Source organism: Coenobita brevimanus, chromosome 92 (genome assembly GCF_032717465.1).
Source record: "Coenobita brevimanus isolate Jiangsu-jjx chromosome 92, ASM3271746v2, whole genome shotgun sequence".
Classification (NCBI taxonomy): Eukaryota; Metazoa; Arthropoda; class Malacostraca; order Decapoda; family Coenobitidae; genus Coenobita; species Coenobita brevimanus.
The window spans coordinates 8,366,220-8,380,247 of NC_137045.1; the positions used below are offsets into that span (position 1 = coordinate 8,366,220).

At 41.6% G+C, this 14,028-nt stretch overlaps 1 protein-coding gene across 2 annotated transcripts in view; it reads right to left on the bottom strand.

Annotated features, from left to right (window-relative positions):
- Positions 1 to 14,028, bottom strand: part of casp (Fas associated factor casp) — a 72,174-nt gene that overhangs the window by 56,171 nt on the left and 1,975 nt on the right. For both annotated transcript variants that reach the window (XM_080282139.1, XM_080282140.1), the window contains exon 2: positions 12,179 to 12,331. In XM_080282139.1, coding sequence (XP_080138265.1) covers positions 12,179 to 12,331 — 153 coding nt within the window. The remainder of the gene's footprint in view (positions 1 to 12,178; positions 12,332 to 14,028) is intronic.

Here is a 14,028-nt window from a genome sequence, read left to right on the forward strand (position 1 = left end):
TAAATTTAAAATAATGAAAGTTAGTAGACTACCAAAAATGTAAAGATTTGTTGGCAATAGTATACATGAATGTTTGTGGCTTATTCGGTAACAGCTGTTTAGGTACTTTACATTAAACATGGCCGAAAATGTAAACAATGAGGGAATGGAATTTCAAGGATTTGATGCTAATACTAATGTCATGGACCTGGTGAAAACATTAATTATGAGGATTAGTGAACTCGAAAAAAAAGTAGAGAATCTAGTGATAAAGGATGTGTCAGGAAATACGGAAACCACCATACAGAGTCTAATCCAGTCCAACGAAACAGCCAATGAAGAGATTAGGAATTTGAAGAGAGAAAATGTTGAACTGAGGAGGAAACTTGATGAGAGTACTAATAAAACGGACAAGGTGAGTAATGTATTAGAAGAACATAAGGCAAAGTGGGCACACGTAGAAGAAGAACAGAAAGAAGTGGTCAGCTTAAGAGAGATCATCCAGGAAGAAAGGGAAATGAACAAGAAAGAAATGGAAGAAAATGTAGTGAAAATACTGAAGAAAAAAGAGAAAATAGTGAGAGAAACTGTAGAAAGGAACAGATGTGTGGTAGTATTTGGAAACAGGGAAGAGGAAGAAAAGGTTAGGTTCGCAAGACTCGAGAGAGACACGAACATGGTGAGAGGAATATTAGGCAAGATTGACCCCGAAGGAGACAAGTGGGTAAAAGAAATTGAGGAAGTAAGGAGGATAGGGCCTTATAAGAAAGGGGAAACAAGACCAATGAGAGTCAAGTTTACATCAGAAAGTGTAATAAATGAGATACTTAAAGTGACCTGGAAATTAAGCAAAGAGGCGGGGGATGGAAAATATTATAATAAGAAAAGATCTGAATGAAGAAGAAAGAGAAGTTTTAAAATCATTAAAGGAAGAAGTAAAGGAAAAAAATGATAAGAGGACAGAGGAAGAACGTAATACTTTTTTTTGGAGAGTATTGGATATGAAAGTAAGGAAATGGTATTTAAGGAAATAGAAGTGAAGGAAACTAGGGGGGATGGTTGTGAAAGATCAGAAGTTGAGGAAGTGGTACGGACAGAGAGTAGGAGAGAAGAGGGTATTAATAATGTCAAAAATAATTTGAAGGTGATATATACTAATGTTGATGGTTTCATATCGACAAGGATTGAAATTAATGATTTCTTGAGAGAACATGAACCTGATGTCATGTGCTTTGTAGAGACCAAATTAAGAGAAGATATTGATGTTCATTTGGGAGATGGTAAATACAAACTGTGGAGAAAAGACAGAAAAGAAAAAAAGGGAGGAGGAGTGATGATAGCAGTGAAGAACAACATAAATGTAGATACTGTGGAAATGGGAGAAGGCAGGGCTGAAGTGATATATATGAAATTAGAAACTGGAGAGAATGTTAAGAGAGATATGGCGGTAGTGTATGTTCCCCCAAAGACGAGAGCATGGAAGGATGACGAATACCATGAGATGTTGTCAGATATGGCTAGCTACTTGCAAAAAATAATTGAGAAAAGCAATAATATAATTTTGGTGGGTGACTTTAATTGTAAAGAGGTGAACTGGGAGGAATGGTACTCGGGAGGCGGCGAGGATTCATGGGGCACTATGTTATTAAATATAATAATGAATAATGTGATGACGCAGTGGGTCAAAGAAGAGACACGGTTTCGAGGTGAGGACACACCAGCAAGGTTAGATTTACTGTTCACCAAAGAACCCGATGTAATAGAATCATTGGAATATCTCTGTCCTTTGGGAAAAAGTGATCACGTGGTCATTGAGTTCCAGATGTTAATAGGAAACGTCGAGCCAAGAGACGAGCTTCATAGACAGGGAAGATACAACTTTGGCAAAGCAAATTTTACAGGACTGAGAAAATTTTTTGAAAATGCGGATTGGAGAATATTCAGAGAAACAAGAGAGATACAGAGGAAGTGGGATATCTTTCTAGACCTCTATAATTTGGGAGTGGAAAAATTTGTACCAAGAGTAAGAGGGAAAGAAAACAGGAAAAAGGAGTGGTTTAATAGGTGTATGACAGCCAAAAAAGAGAGAGATAAGGCGTGGAACAATTGGAGAAAGAGAGGTAACGACAGAACAAAGGAAGAATATAAAAGAACAAGAAACGAATACACAAGAATACGTAGGGAAGAAGAAAGGAATTTTGAAAAAGGTATAATTGACAAATGCAAGGATGAACCCAAACTGTTTTATAGATTTGTTAATGGCAAACTGAAACAAAAGGAAGGAATCACCAAGCTGAAAGTAGATGGAGAGGTCTTTAAGGATGTGGCAATGCAAGCAGAAATAATGAACAAACATTTCCAGTCAGTTTTCACTAAAGAAAAGGAGCTTGTGGAAGGGGAGGGAGTGATTAGAAATGTTCCGGTGATGAAAGATATAAAAGTGGAGGTGCAGGAAGTGTATAAATTACTGGAAACTCAAGATGTAAGGAAAGCCCCAGGACCTGATGGAATTTCTAATTGGGTACTGAAGGAATGCAGAGAACAACTGGCGGATAAAATTCACAGCTTAATTGTATGCTCACTGGAAGAGGGGAAAGTGCCAAAAGAATGGAAGAGGGCAAATGTGGTACCAATTTACAAGGGAGGTAACAGGGAAGAACCCCTGAATTATAGACCAGTGTCTCTAACCAGCATGGTCGCAAAATTGTGTGAGAGAATCCTGAAAGACAGATGGATAAAATATCTGGAAGAGATGAATATTTTGGCTGAATGTCAGTTTGGATTCAGAAGTGGAAGGTCATGTGTTTCAAACTTGTTGAGCTTTTACTCAAGAGCGATTGATGTGGTACAGGAGAGAGATGGTTGGGTGGATTGTGTGTACTTAGACTTAGAGAAGGCCTTTGACAAGGTACCTCATAAGAGACTAATGTGGAAACTAGAATATATAGGAGGACTAAAGGGGAAACTTCTGGAATGGATGAGAGACTTTTTGAGAGACAGACAAATGAGGACAGTAATAAAGGAAAAGATGTCTGGATGGAGGGAAGTAACAAGTGGAGTTCCTCAAGGCTCAGTGTTGGCGCCAGTAATGTTCCTGATTTACGTAAATGATATGGTAGATGGAGTGAACAGTTATGCGAGTCTGTTTGCTGATGATGTAAAGATCTTGAGGAAGATAGAGGTTGAGGAGGATTGTAAAATACTGCAGGAGGATTTGGATAGGATACACAATTGGAGCCGGACGTGGGAAATGAAATTTAATGTAAAGAAATGTAAAATATTGGAAATGGGTAAAAGTACCAGGAGACCATCACTGAATTATTTTTTGGGTAATGAATTAATCACAAAAAGGAGAGAAGAGAAAGATTTGGGAGTGCTGGTCCAAGATAGTTTGTCACCAGAAAAGCACATTAACAAGATAGTTGGAGAGACTTATAAGCTCTTGACTAACATAAGAGTAGCATTTCATTATATGGATGAGGAAATGATGAAATAATTGATAGTGGCCATGATCCGCCCCAGGTTAGAATATGCAGCGGTAGTGTGGTGCCCACACAAAAAGAAAGATATAAACAAGATTGAGAGAATACAAAGAACAGCAACCAAGATGGTCCCCAGTCTGACAGACCTGTCATACAGAGAGAGGCTGGAAAAACTGGATTTGCCTTCGTTAGAGGAAAGGAGAAAGAGGGGAGACATGATTGCGGTGTTCAGGACCATGGTGGGAGTAGATAAAATTGACAAAGAAGATCTGTTTGTATGGGATAAGAGAGCAACAAGAGGACATGGAATGAAATTGAAAAAGTCAAGCTGCTTGAAGGATATCAAGAAATATAGCTTTCCTTACAGAAGTATAGACTTATGGAATAGCCTGAACAAAGAGATCGTCCAGTCTAAAAACTTAAACGAGTTTAAAGTTAAATTCGACTTATTGAGAAACAGCGACGGAAACCCACGAGCATAGTACATTCCGTGTATATCACAATTAGGTATATTCTTAAATATTTGGAACGACTTAGACAAAGAGGTGGTGCATGAGAAAAACATTCATGTGTGTAAAGGTAGACTTGATAATTGTGGATATGGAGACAGGACAACACGAGCATTGCTCAATTCCTGTATACTACAAATAGGTAAATACACACACACACACACACACACACACACTTTTGAGTAGCCTAGTACTTTACTAACGAATTTCATAATCACAGAACGATGCATACAGTAATGTTGGTGTAATATCAATGAAAATCAATTGTACAACAGGGTGGAGAGAAAGGAAATGCAAGTTTTCACTTTCGTTTCTGAAGGTTCCAACATGCTTGCACGCATCAACCTTGGTCACCTAATGACAGTTCTCCATGCTGCTCGATCTTTGGCAGATTCATAATTTAGTCCCTTATTCCTGAGGTCACCCTTAATGACCTCAACCCAGGTCTTTTTCAGTCTACCTCTCACTACCCTACTCCCAATATTAACACTTCTCATTTTCTGCACCCAATTATCATCCACGATCCTCTCCACATGGCCAAACCATCTCAATCTACCTCTCCTCCTCACAACACCAATACACTCCAGTCCCATCCTACCTCTCAACTCTTCCATCATAAAACCTAGCTCCCCCAGGCCTCGCACTCAAGGACACACTGCACATCCACCTAATCATTGTCATTTCTGTACACTTGAGCCTGCGAATATCCTCTTCCTTTACTGCCCATGTCTCACTACCATACAACATTACACTCCTAACACATCTATCTATCTATCTATTGCCAGACGCCTCAATCCCGTTTGAGGTGGCCACAAACAAATCGCCTCCAAGTCGCCCTGTCCCCTGCCATTTCACTGCCCTGCTCCCAACCCACACCCCCCTCTCTCATATACCTCTCCACCCCATCCCTCCATCTCATCCTCAGCCTCCCCCTCCCTCTCTCCCCCTCCACCTCACTCACATACACTCTCTTCGTCAGTCTTTCACCTTCCATCCTCTTCACATGGCCAAACCACCTCAGTATGTTCCTCATAACGCTTCCTATCACATCCACATCAACACCACAACGCTCCTTTATATCCTCATTCATCAGCCTGTCTCTCCATGTGACTCCACAGGCTCCTCTTAAATAACTCATTTCCACTGCTCTCACTCTTGACTTCTGTCCTTCCAACAACGTCCAAGCTTCACTTCCGTACGTTAGAGTTGGTATCACAATACTGTCATGTAGTAACTTTTTCACTTCCATGCTCACTTCCCTGTTTCTTATCACTGCTTTCAAACACATGCTGCATAAAAAGATCTCTTAGCACGGAGGGAGACCCTCTCAATGCCAGGAGAGGTGACAGCTCCCTGAACTTCTTCCAACCACTCCTCACTCTAGCCACAGAGCTAGCTCCAGTCCCACCTCCAGCACATGACATGTCTCCCCTATAACAAACTCTTCCACACACTCAAGAGACTCACCAGCAAGTTCTATCCTTTCACGCCAGGCAATCTCCACCTGCTCTCCACGACACACCGCACACAACATCAACATTATCTCGCAGTCTACCTCTAATACCACAACATCTCTTATGCACCCACTTATCACAAACATGCCACAAGAAGGGATTACTCCCTATGCCCTTGTGGCAAATCGCACATGGCCACTATCGCTCTTCTTTAACAGTACTGCCCCCAGCCCTGGATATCATCACTTTTGTTTTATCTGCATTTCCTCTTCATCCCTTGTGCCCTATACAATCTCTCCATTTCCTAAATCTTTTCTCCACCTCTGTTTCATTCTCTGCAATCAACACCAAATCATCAGAATACAACATCTCCCACGGGAGTCCATTTCTGAAGTCAAGTGAGAGAGCTTCAAGTACCATAATAAACAACAAGGGGTTGAAGACTAACCCTTGATGCACACCAATATTCACAGAAAATTCCTCACTGAAATCTCCATTCACCCTTACCTGGATGTGAGCACCCACATACATGGCCATAACCACTCTAACCAGCCACTCCTCAATCCCAAGCTTTCTCATTGCCCACTTCACCAGCCACTCCTCAATCTCAAGCTTTCTCATTGCCCACTTCACCAACCCTCTAGGGACTCTGTCAAAGGCCTTCTCCAAATCAACAAAAAACAAAGCACAGTTCCCTTTTCTTTCCTATATATTTTTCCTGATGCTGTCGAACAATGAATATGGCATCAGTGTTTCCTTTGCCTAGCATAAACCCAAAAAGGATCTCATAAGTATTTGCTTTTTCTCTAATCATACCTTCTAGTTCTCTAATCATACCTTCTAGAACTCCATTACCTTTATTATTTAGTCCAATCACCCTTCCCCTTGTACACATTTACATTTACACACTTCAGTCAATCATTCGGGACAACACACTCATATATACTCATCTTTTTCAAATAAGAGACTATCCCCACTCTTATACCTCCTGAGGCTTTCAACATTTCAGCAGTCAACCCAGATAAACCTGCTGCCTTCCTCACCTGCATCCTGCCTATTGCCCTGCTCACAGTGGCAGCATTAATCAAAGGCCAAGAGCCAGACGCTAGATCTGCTGGCTCCGAACCTTCCCCGTCCCAAACTCCTCATTCAACAACCGGTTGAAGTGCTCTCTTCAAGTATCTTTAATATCCCAACTGTTCACCACTACCTTTCCTTCATCATTCTTCACACACTGCTCACCTATGATATCTCTGTTTTCCTTCTTCATCTGTTCTGCCACCTTAAACATCATATTCTTCCTTTCCCCACTACAGTATTTAGGTTATTAAGTAAAAGTCTCTGAGATTCAGAATTTGCCCTGCAAACTTCTCTTCTAGCCCTACACTTGGCTGCCAAGTATTCCTCTCTGCTACCACCCTTTCTCCACTCCCAGAAAACCCTTCTTTTCTCCTTAACTGCAACTTCTACACCCTCATCCCACCACCAAGTTACTTTATGTCATGGGGGGCCCCTTGTCCATCCACACACTGAATCAATATCCCTCAAGACATTGTTCTTGAGGACTCTTTACTGTTCCTTAACACTTCTATAAACGTTTCCCTGTTTAGCCACTACTCCATTCATCTCGCTATAGAAGGCATCCCTTACTGCTTGGTTTTTCAACTACCCTATTTTCTTCCTAGGTGCACTGGTCCTATTTCTCATCACCCGCTCTTCAAACCCTTAACCCCAGGCTCAGAGCTCAGCAATCCCAGCCCAGGAAAATTAGCGATTTTTGCCCCGTTTTCAAATATTCCCCCCCCCTCCCCCCTCCCCCCCCCCCCAAAAAAAAACTTAACCTAGAGTCAAAAACTAAACAGATGAAAGTACAAACCTTTGGTTATGCGATGATGTTATCAACAGACAGGTAGGTAGGCAATCTATATATCTATATATATATACATACTGTATACACCTCACTCTCACCTTAAATGTCACGACCAACTTGCCTATCCCCGGGCTCCTACGCTCCTCATGGGGCAACGTAGACATGATGATGGATGAAGGAACATATATATATACTGTATATACATATATATATATATTATATCTATCTATCTATATACAGTATATATATATATATACTGTATATACATATATATATATATTATATCTATCTATCTATAGCCCGATGCCCTAATCCCGCAAAGGGTGGCCGCAGACAAAACGCCTCCAAGTCGCTCTGTCACCCACCATTTGACTACCCTCCCCCCAACTCACCCCCCCCCCTCCCTCATATACCTCTCAACTCCATCTCTCCACCTCATCCTCGGTCTACCTCTCCCTCTCCCTCCCTCCACCTCACCTACATACACCCTCTTAGTCAGCCTTTCATTCTCCATTCTCTTCACATGTCCAAACCACCTCAGTGTATTTTTCCTAATCTTCTCAACCACATCCACATCCACCCCACAGCATTCCTTCACTTCTTCATTCGTCAACCTGTCCCTCCACGTCACTCCACATGCTCCTCTCAAGTAACTCATTTCCACTGCTCTCACTCTTAACTTGTTCCCCTCTTGCAAGGTCCATGCCTCGCTTCCATCCGTCAGGGTAGGGATCACAATACTATCATGCAGTGACTTCTTAACTTCCATACTCACCTCCCTATTTCTCATCACTGCTTTCAGTGTACTAACAACCTTCCTTCCCTGCTGTACTCTTTCACGCACTTCATCCCCCAAAGTTCCATCCTTACTCATCACACTACCCAAGTACTTGAATGTACACACATTCTCCATATCCTCACCATCCAACCTCACTGCACACTCTGTGACTTCATTCCTCTCAAACACCATAACTTTACTTTTGTTTACATTAACTTTCAGATTCCTCCTCCTACACACTGTCCCAAATTCATTCACCAAACCTTGCAACTCCCATTCATCTTCACTCAACAGTACTGTATCATCAGGAAACAGCAACACCGGAAGCTTCCAAATCTCACCCTCATTCATTAGAGCCACCCCCACATCCACTGCCCTACCCTGCACCTCCTTTACAAGCCCATCCATGTATATATTAAACAGCCATGGAGACATCACACAAACCTGTTTCAGTCCCACATTGAGATCAAAGAACTCACTCAGCTCACCATCCACTCGCACCGTAGCCCTAGCTCCCTCGTACATACTCTTCACAGCACTCAACAATTTCCCCTCCACTCCATATATTCTTAATACCTTCCACATACCTTGCCTATCTATTGTCATAAGCTTTCTCCAAGTCCATGAAGGCAGCATACACTTTCCTTCCCTTCCCTAGATACTTCTCCACTAAACATCTTAGAACAAATATTTGATCTACACACCCTGTTCCCTTCCTAAATCTCCCTTGTTCTTCTCCAACTAGCTTCTCTGTCATATGCCTAACCCTATCAATGAGTATTCTACCATATATTTTACCAGTCACACTAAGTAGGCAAATACCCCTATGGTTACCACATACTTCTCTCTCCCCTTTTCCTTTGTATAAAGGAACAATTATACCTGATTTCCAGTCCTCTGGAACCCTTCCCTCTTCCCAAGCCAATCTACACAACTTCCATATCCACTCCACAACAATCTCACCCAAATACCTAAGCATTTCACCACACACTCCATCAATTCCTGGGGCCTTTCCCAACTTAATCTTCTTCATCACTTCCACTACTTCTGCCCTACTGATCTCTTCCTCCCTCCTCTCATCTCTTCTCCCAGCCATTCCCCAACCACTTATACTCGCACTGCTCTCACTCTCTACATTCAACAAATCCTCAAAGTGCTCCTTCCATCTCCTCATATATATATATATATATATATATATATATATATATACATATTTATAAACATATTTATATACATATTTATATACAGTATATATGGAGCCACTGTGGTACAGTGGCAGAGTGTGCATTTCGTACACGAGTGAACCAGGGTTTGCACCCCAGGTAATAAACTTTGGGAGTGTTCACCCGGCCATGTACTACATTGGTGGACACAAGGGGTGCTGTGGTTGAACCAGTGTCACTATAAAGTATGCTTGCACCCAGTCGGCTTGCGCAGGCCGATTACACGTGGTTCACAGACTACACACACATCCAAAGCCACTCCAACACTACAATTACTCTTACAAGCACTTCTCACCCTACATACAATCTCTACCAGAAAGCCTAAGCCACTTGGTAGAGATACATTGGCTGTATTGTCCCCACTTCGGTCGGGATAGGCTGGTCCTGCAGTGGACACTCAAACCGCTGATGAGATGAGACATATATATATATATATATATATATATATATATATATATATATATATATATACACACACACACACACACACACACACACACACACACTATATTCTATTCCTGACTGCAAGAAGCAGAGTGATGGTGGAGGAAGGCAGGGGGGCGGAAGTCACGTGTCATCACCAAACTGACAGATATACACCCGCAAAACACCCACGATTTTTCACATTATTATTACATTATTATTACTGTACTTATATATATATATATATATATATATATATATACTATTTTCTGATTTATCTTACTGACTGTGAGTGTGATGGGTGGCAAAGGGGAGGAAAACACCCACAATTTTTCAAAATTTGCTAGATAACTATAGTGGTCACCCGGGGTGTAGTGCATGTTTTGCTAGACAGACTATGGCTGTCACTTGGGGTTAAGGGGTTAAGCTCCACGTCACATATCAATAACTTGTATTGCAGCACACACTCCTTGCTCCCTATAACTTTAACATCCCTCACTAACCTCCTATCAACCCTCTTGATCATGAAATAGCCTATCAGGCGGCTATTCCCCAAGACAAGTATGTAATCAACCTCCTCTCTTTTTTCCTAAAATGTGTGTTCCACAAAATCATGTTCAATGCCTCCCCAAACACAAGTAACCTTTCCCCTTCCTCATTTCTTGTACCAGATACAAATCCCCCATGTACTCCATTTCCTTGAGCTGCCTCACCTACATGACCATTTAACTCCCCTCCCAAAACTACAATCTCATCATCCCCCTTGTCACTTACTACACGTGTTAGATCACCCCAGAATGTATCCTTATCTACCTCATCCAGGCCTGCCAGTGGAGCATACGCCAATACAAGTGCAAACATAATCCCACTGAACAAAATTTTCACTATAATTATCCTATCGCTGCCTCTCATTACATTCATGACATATTCCACCCATTTCTCTCCAACCAACACATCCACACCACCATACCCATCTGCCCAACCCTGCCAAAACAACTTGTAACGTGCATCCCTCCCAGGAATCATTCTGGCTGATCGTCCTCTCTACCCGACTTCTTGCACACATCCCCCATCCACCCACCTCCTACTAAATACCTCAACCACTTCCACCACTCTATCTGCAAGTGCAGGTTAAAATCCTACACACTGAGCGAAGGTGGCAGGAGGACAAGATACCACCAAGACGGGGCTGGAAGGAGTGGGTTGAAGGGGTACAAGTACAATAACAATCAAAAGTTTGCAGACACTTCCCTGTTGCTAGTGGTAATGAAGGTGAACACTGAAATACTTTCATGCAATAGCAATATGAAGCTTTCAACAAAAGACTATGAAATGGTAGGATCCTCTCAAGCATTTGATGAGGACTAAAAAACATGGCAGGCACAACCCAAGGCAGACAGGAAAATGTTGGCAAATGTTTGCTCACAACAATACCAGTGAGGCTTACGATGGATGAAGGTGAAGTACTGGTGAAATGAAATGGATATGGCAGTAAGGTACAGGATGTGTATTAGTGAGATGCTACTTCAAGTGTGTGTGTGTGTGTGTGTGTGTGTAATTCACCGGGTTGGTCAGGATCACTTGATGGTCACGATCGTCAGCTTTTACCCTCCCGGAAGGCAGCTGAGAGCTCATATAGTCCGATCTAAGGGCAAGGCTGTGACCTTCACACACTCACACACCCGTCCCCTTGCTCAAGGGGGACAGTAACCACCCACTTCGTCAGTGAAACTTTTCGCAACCTGAGCGAGGCGCGAACTCCCGTCCACCAGTTGGCAAGCGAGAACGTTACCACTGCAACAGCGAGCGGTGTAGTGTGTGTGTGTGTGTGTGTGTGTGTGTGTGTGTGTGTGTGTGTGTGTGTGTGTGTGTGTGTGTGTGTGTGTGTGTGTGTGTGTGTGTGTGTGTGTGTGTGTGTGTGTGTGTGTGTGTGCACATTAGAGAGAGAGAGAGAGAGAGAGAGAGAGAGAGAGAGAGAGATTCTGATTCATGATTATGGGGTTTTAAAGCACAAACAACACTCATTTCTGACTTTAAAAACTTTATAATGGATAAAAGCTTCTGAAGAAAACATAACAACTCATCAGCAATTTAATAATTAAACTTTAACTCATTTAGCTCGGGGATTACTTTTTCATTTAACTCTTGCCATCTCCAAACACTTTCGTTCAACTAAAGATATACGGTACTTTTCAAACAGCTGATATGGGATACAGCCTTAACAGATGTCTTCATAACTGTATACATTATTCCAAATTCCCTCCCTATCCCCTAAAAGGAGGAGGATGGACTGCAGGGGAAGGCTAACTTCACACAGTTCACCAGGTTCACATCCAGAAGAGCCTGGGATGGAAGAAAAAAGGCAATTCTTTCTTACATTGCATAGAATATGGTAGCAGCAGAAGTAAATTGAAAGGGACATCATTCTGACCAAATGGATTAAACAGGAACTAACTGCACCTGTGAGGCTGGGTGGAGGGGAGGTGGCTGGGTGGGTGTGGCGGGGGTGGTGGCCTCCTGTGGCATCACCACCTGCAAGGCCTCCAACAGGTTCCAATTAGCTGCCTCCAGGTACATGAATGCCTCACCTACATCTTCAATCCCAGAGCAAGCCTGGAAGAGCAAATGGTTGCTAGACTCTGATCATATATTCACCCATACATTATAGCTTAAAACACCACCAGGACATTAACCAGCTCAATCATGTTCAATTTTAGCAAGCACTGTACTACTTACCAGGTAACTTTTTTCTCATGTTCAATTAAAAAACAAAAAGTGGAAAAAGGAGAAATAAGAAATAATACAAATGATATGTGATACTCCCTTATATCTAATTAATCCTGCAATAAGCTCACAGTTCTGTCACCTCAGGAATGCGGGAGGGGGGACCATACTTTGAACTTATTTTCCACTGAACAGATCAACAATCCAGATCTTCTAAAACCAAAATTACCTGGGAAACAGGATTGTCATGCAGATACAACATTTCTGAAAAAATGGCACACCGACATACAACATGTAATGTCCAATGGACATGGAAAACAGTTATTCAAGGAAAAGAAAAAAGGTATACAGCCAGTGCCATGAAAACCCTGAGTGAGAACAGAGAACAAAGTAGGGTGTCTGAATGTTAATATCCAACTTTTTACACGGATGTTGGTCATGGTTGTGGCATGAATTACTGGCATGAAAATTCAATAATGAGAGCAGTGGAATGTTGATGAATTAGAATGGACCTGGACTTTAATCAGGAACCATATACTGCACTACTGCTTCAGTGGCTTCGAGCTACAGTCACAGAAGCATATTATACCTTTTATCTAAAATGACTTCATTTAACCCATAAACTTTAAGTGACACCCATGGCTGCACAAAGCACAAAAGGAAATTGCAAATGTAACCCCTGCCACCCAGCCCCCCAACTAAATCTAACCTTCTCCCACTAACCCCCACCCTCCTTCATTCCCGTCGCATCCCAACCCCCTTCATAGTCTTCATAAAAGTTGACAAGACTCCAGCTCTATCAAGTGAGGTTAGATGTAGTTAGTTTGGTTTAGATTAGGTTAATTAGCATAGGTTAGGGTTATTCAGTACAGTTTATTTAAGTCAAAACCCTTTTGGACACCTGAAATACAAGATACAATACGATATGACAGAGTATTAAAATCAAGAAAGAAAAATTAACATTAAACTGAATTAATCACATCAAAAACTAATGTAAAAAATTTGCACAAAAACTGGATGAATCACATCAAAAACTACTGTATCAGATAAATATAGGTTTCAAGTAAACATAGAAAAAAATAAAGGGGGTGGGGAGGGGAGGAGCAACTTGTTAAAATCTGCCTAAGTTTCTTAGTTTTACAGAATAAATCAGTGCAATTTTTTTTATTTCCATTTTACCAAACTCATACACATAACATGGTTAAAACAGCACTGCAGCCATATAACAAAGAAGTCTGAATATAAATGATTTTTTATTTTTTTTAGCCTTGGGTCTAATTCCCAACTCTCAGCAAAATATTCATCCACACAAAAATAAAAAAACATAACAACAGGTCACATTAGGTGGATCTAGCGGTAGTGAGACTAGGCTACACTGTGGATACCACCTAACTCATTATTTTAAGATTTTTTTTTTTTTCTGCTCCCCCACTGGTTCAACTTCAGTTCCCACAATGACTAGCTTATGAGCCTGATACACCCTGAAGCCTTGGAAGGCTATCAAGACATTATATGAAGAGCCAGCAACCGGTCGATTTTCTAGAGACACAGCATTCTCGGCTGTCCACATTGCAGCTGAAGAGTCA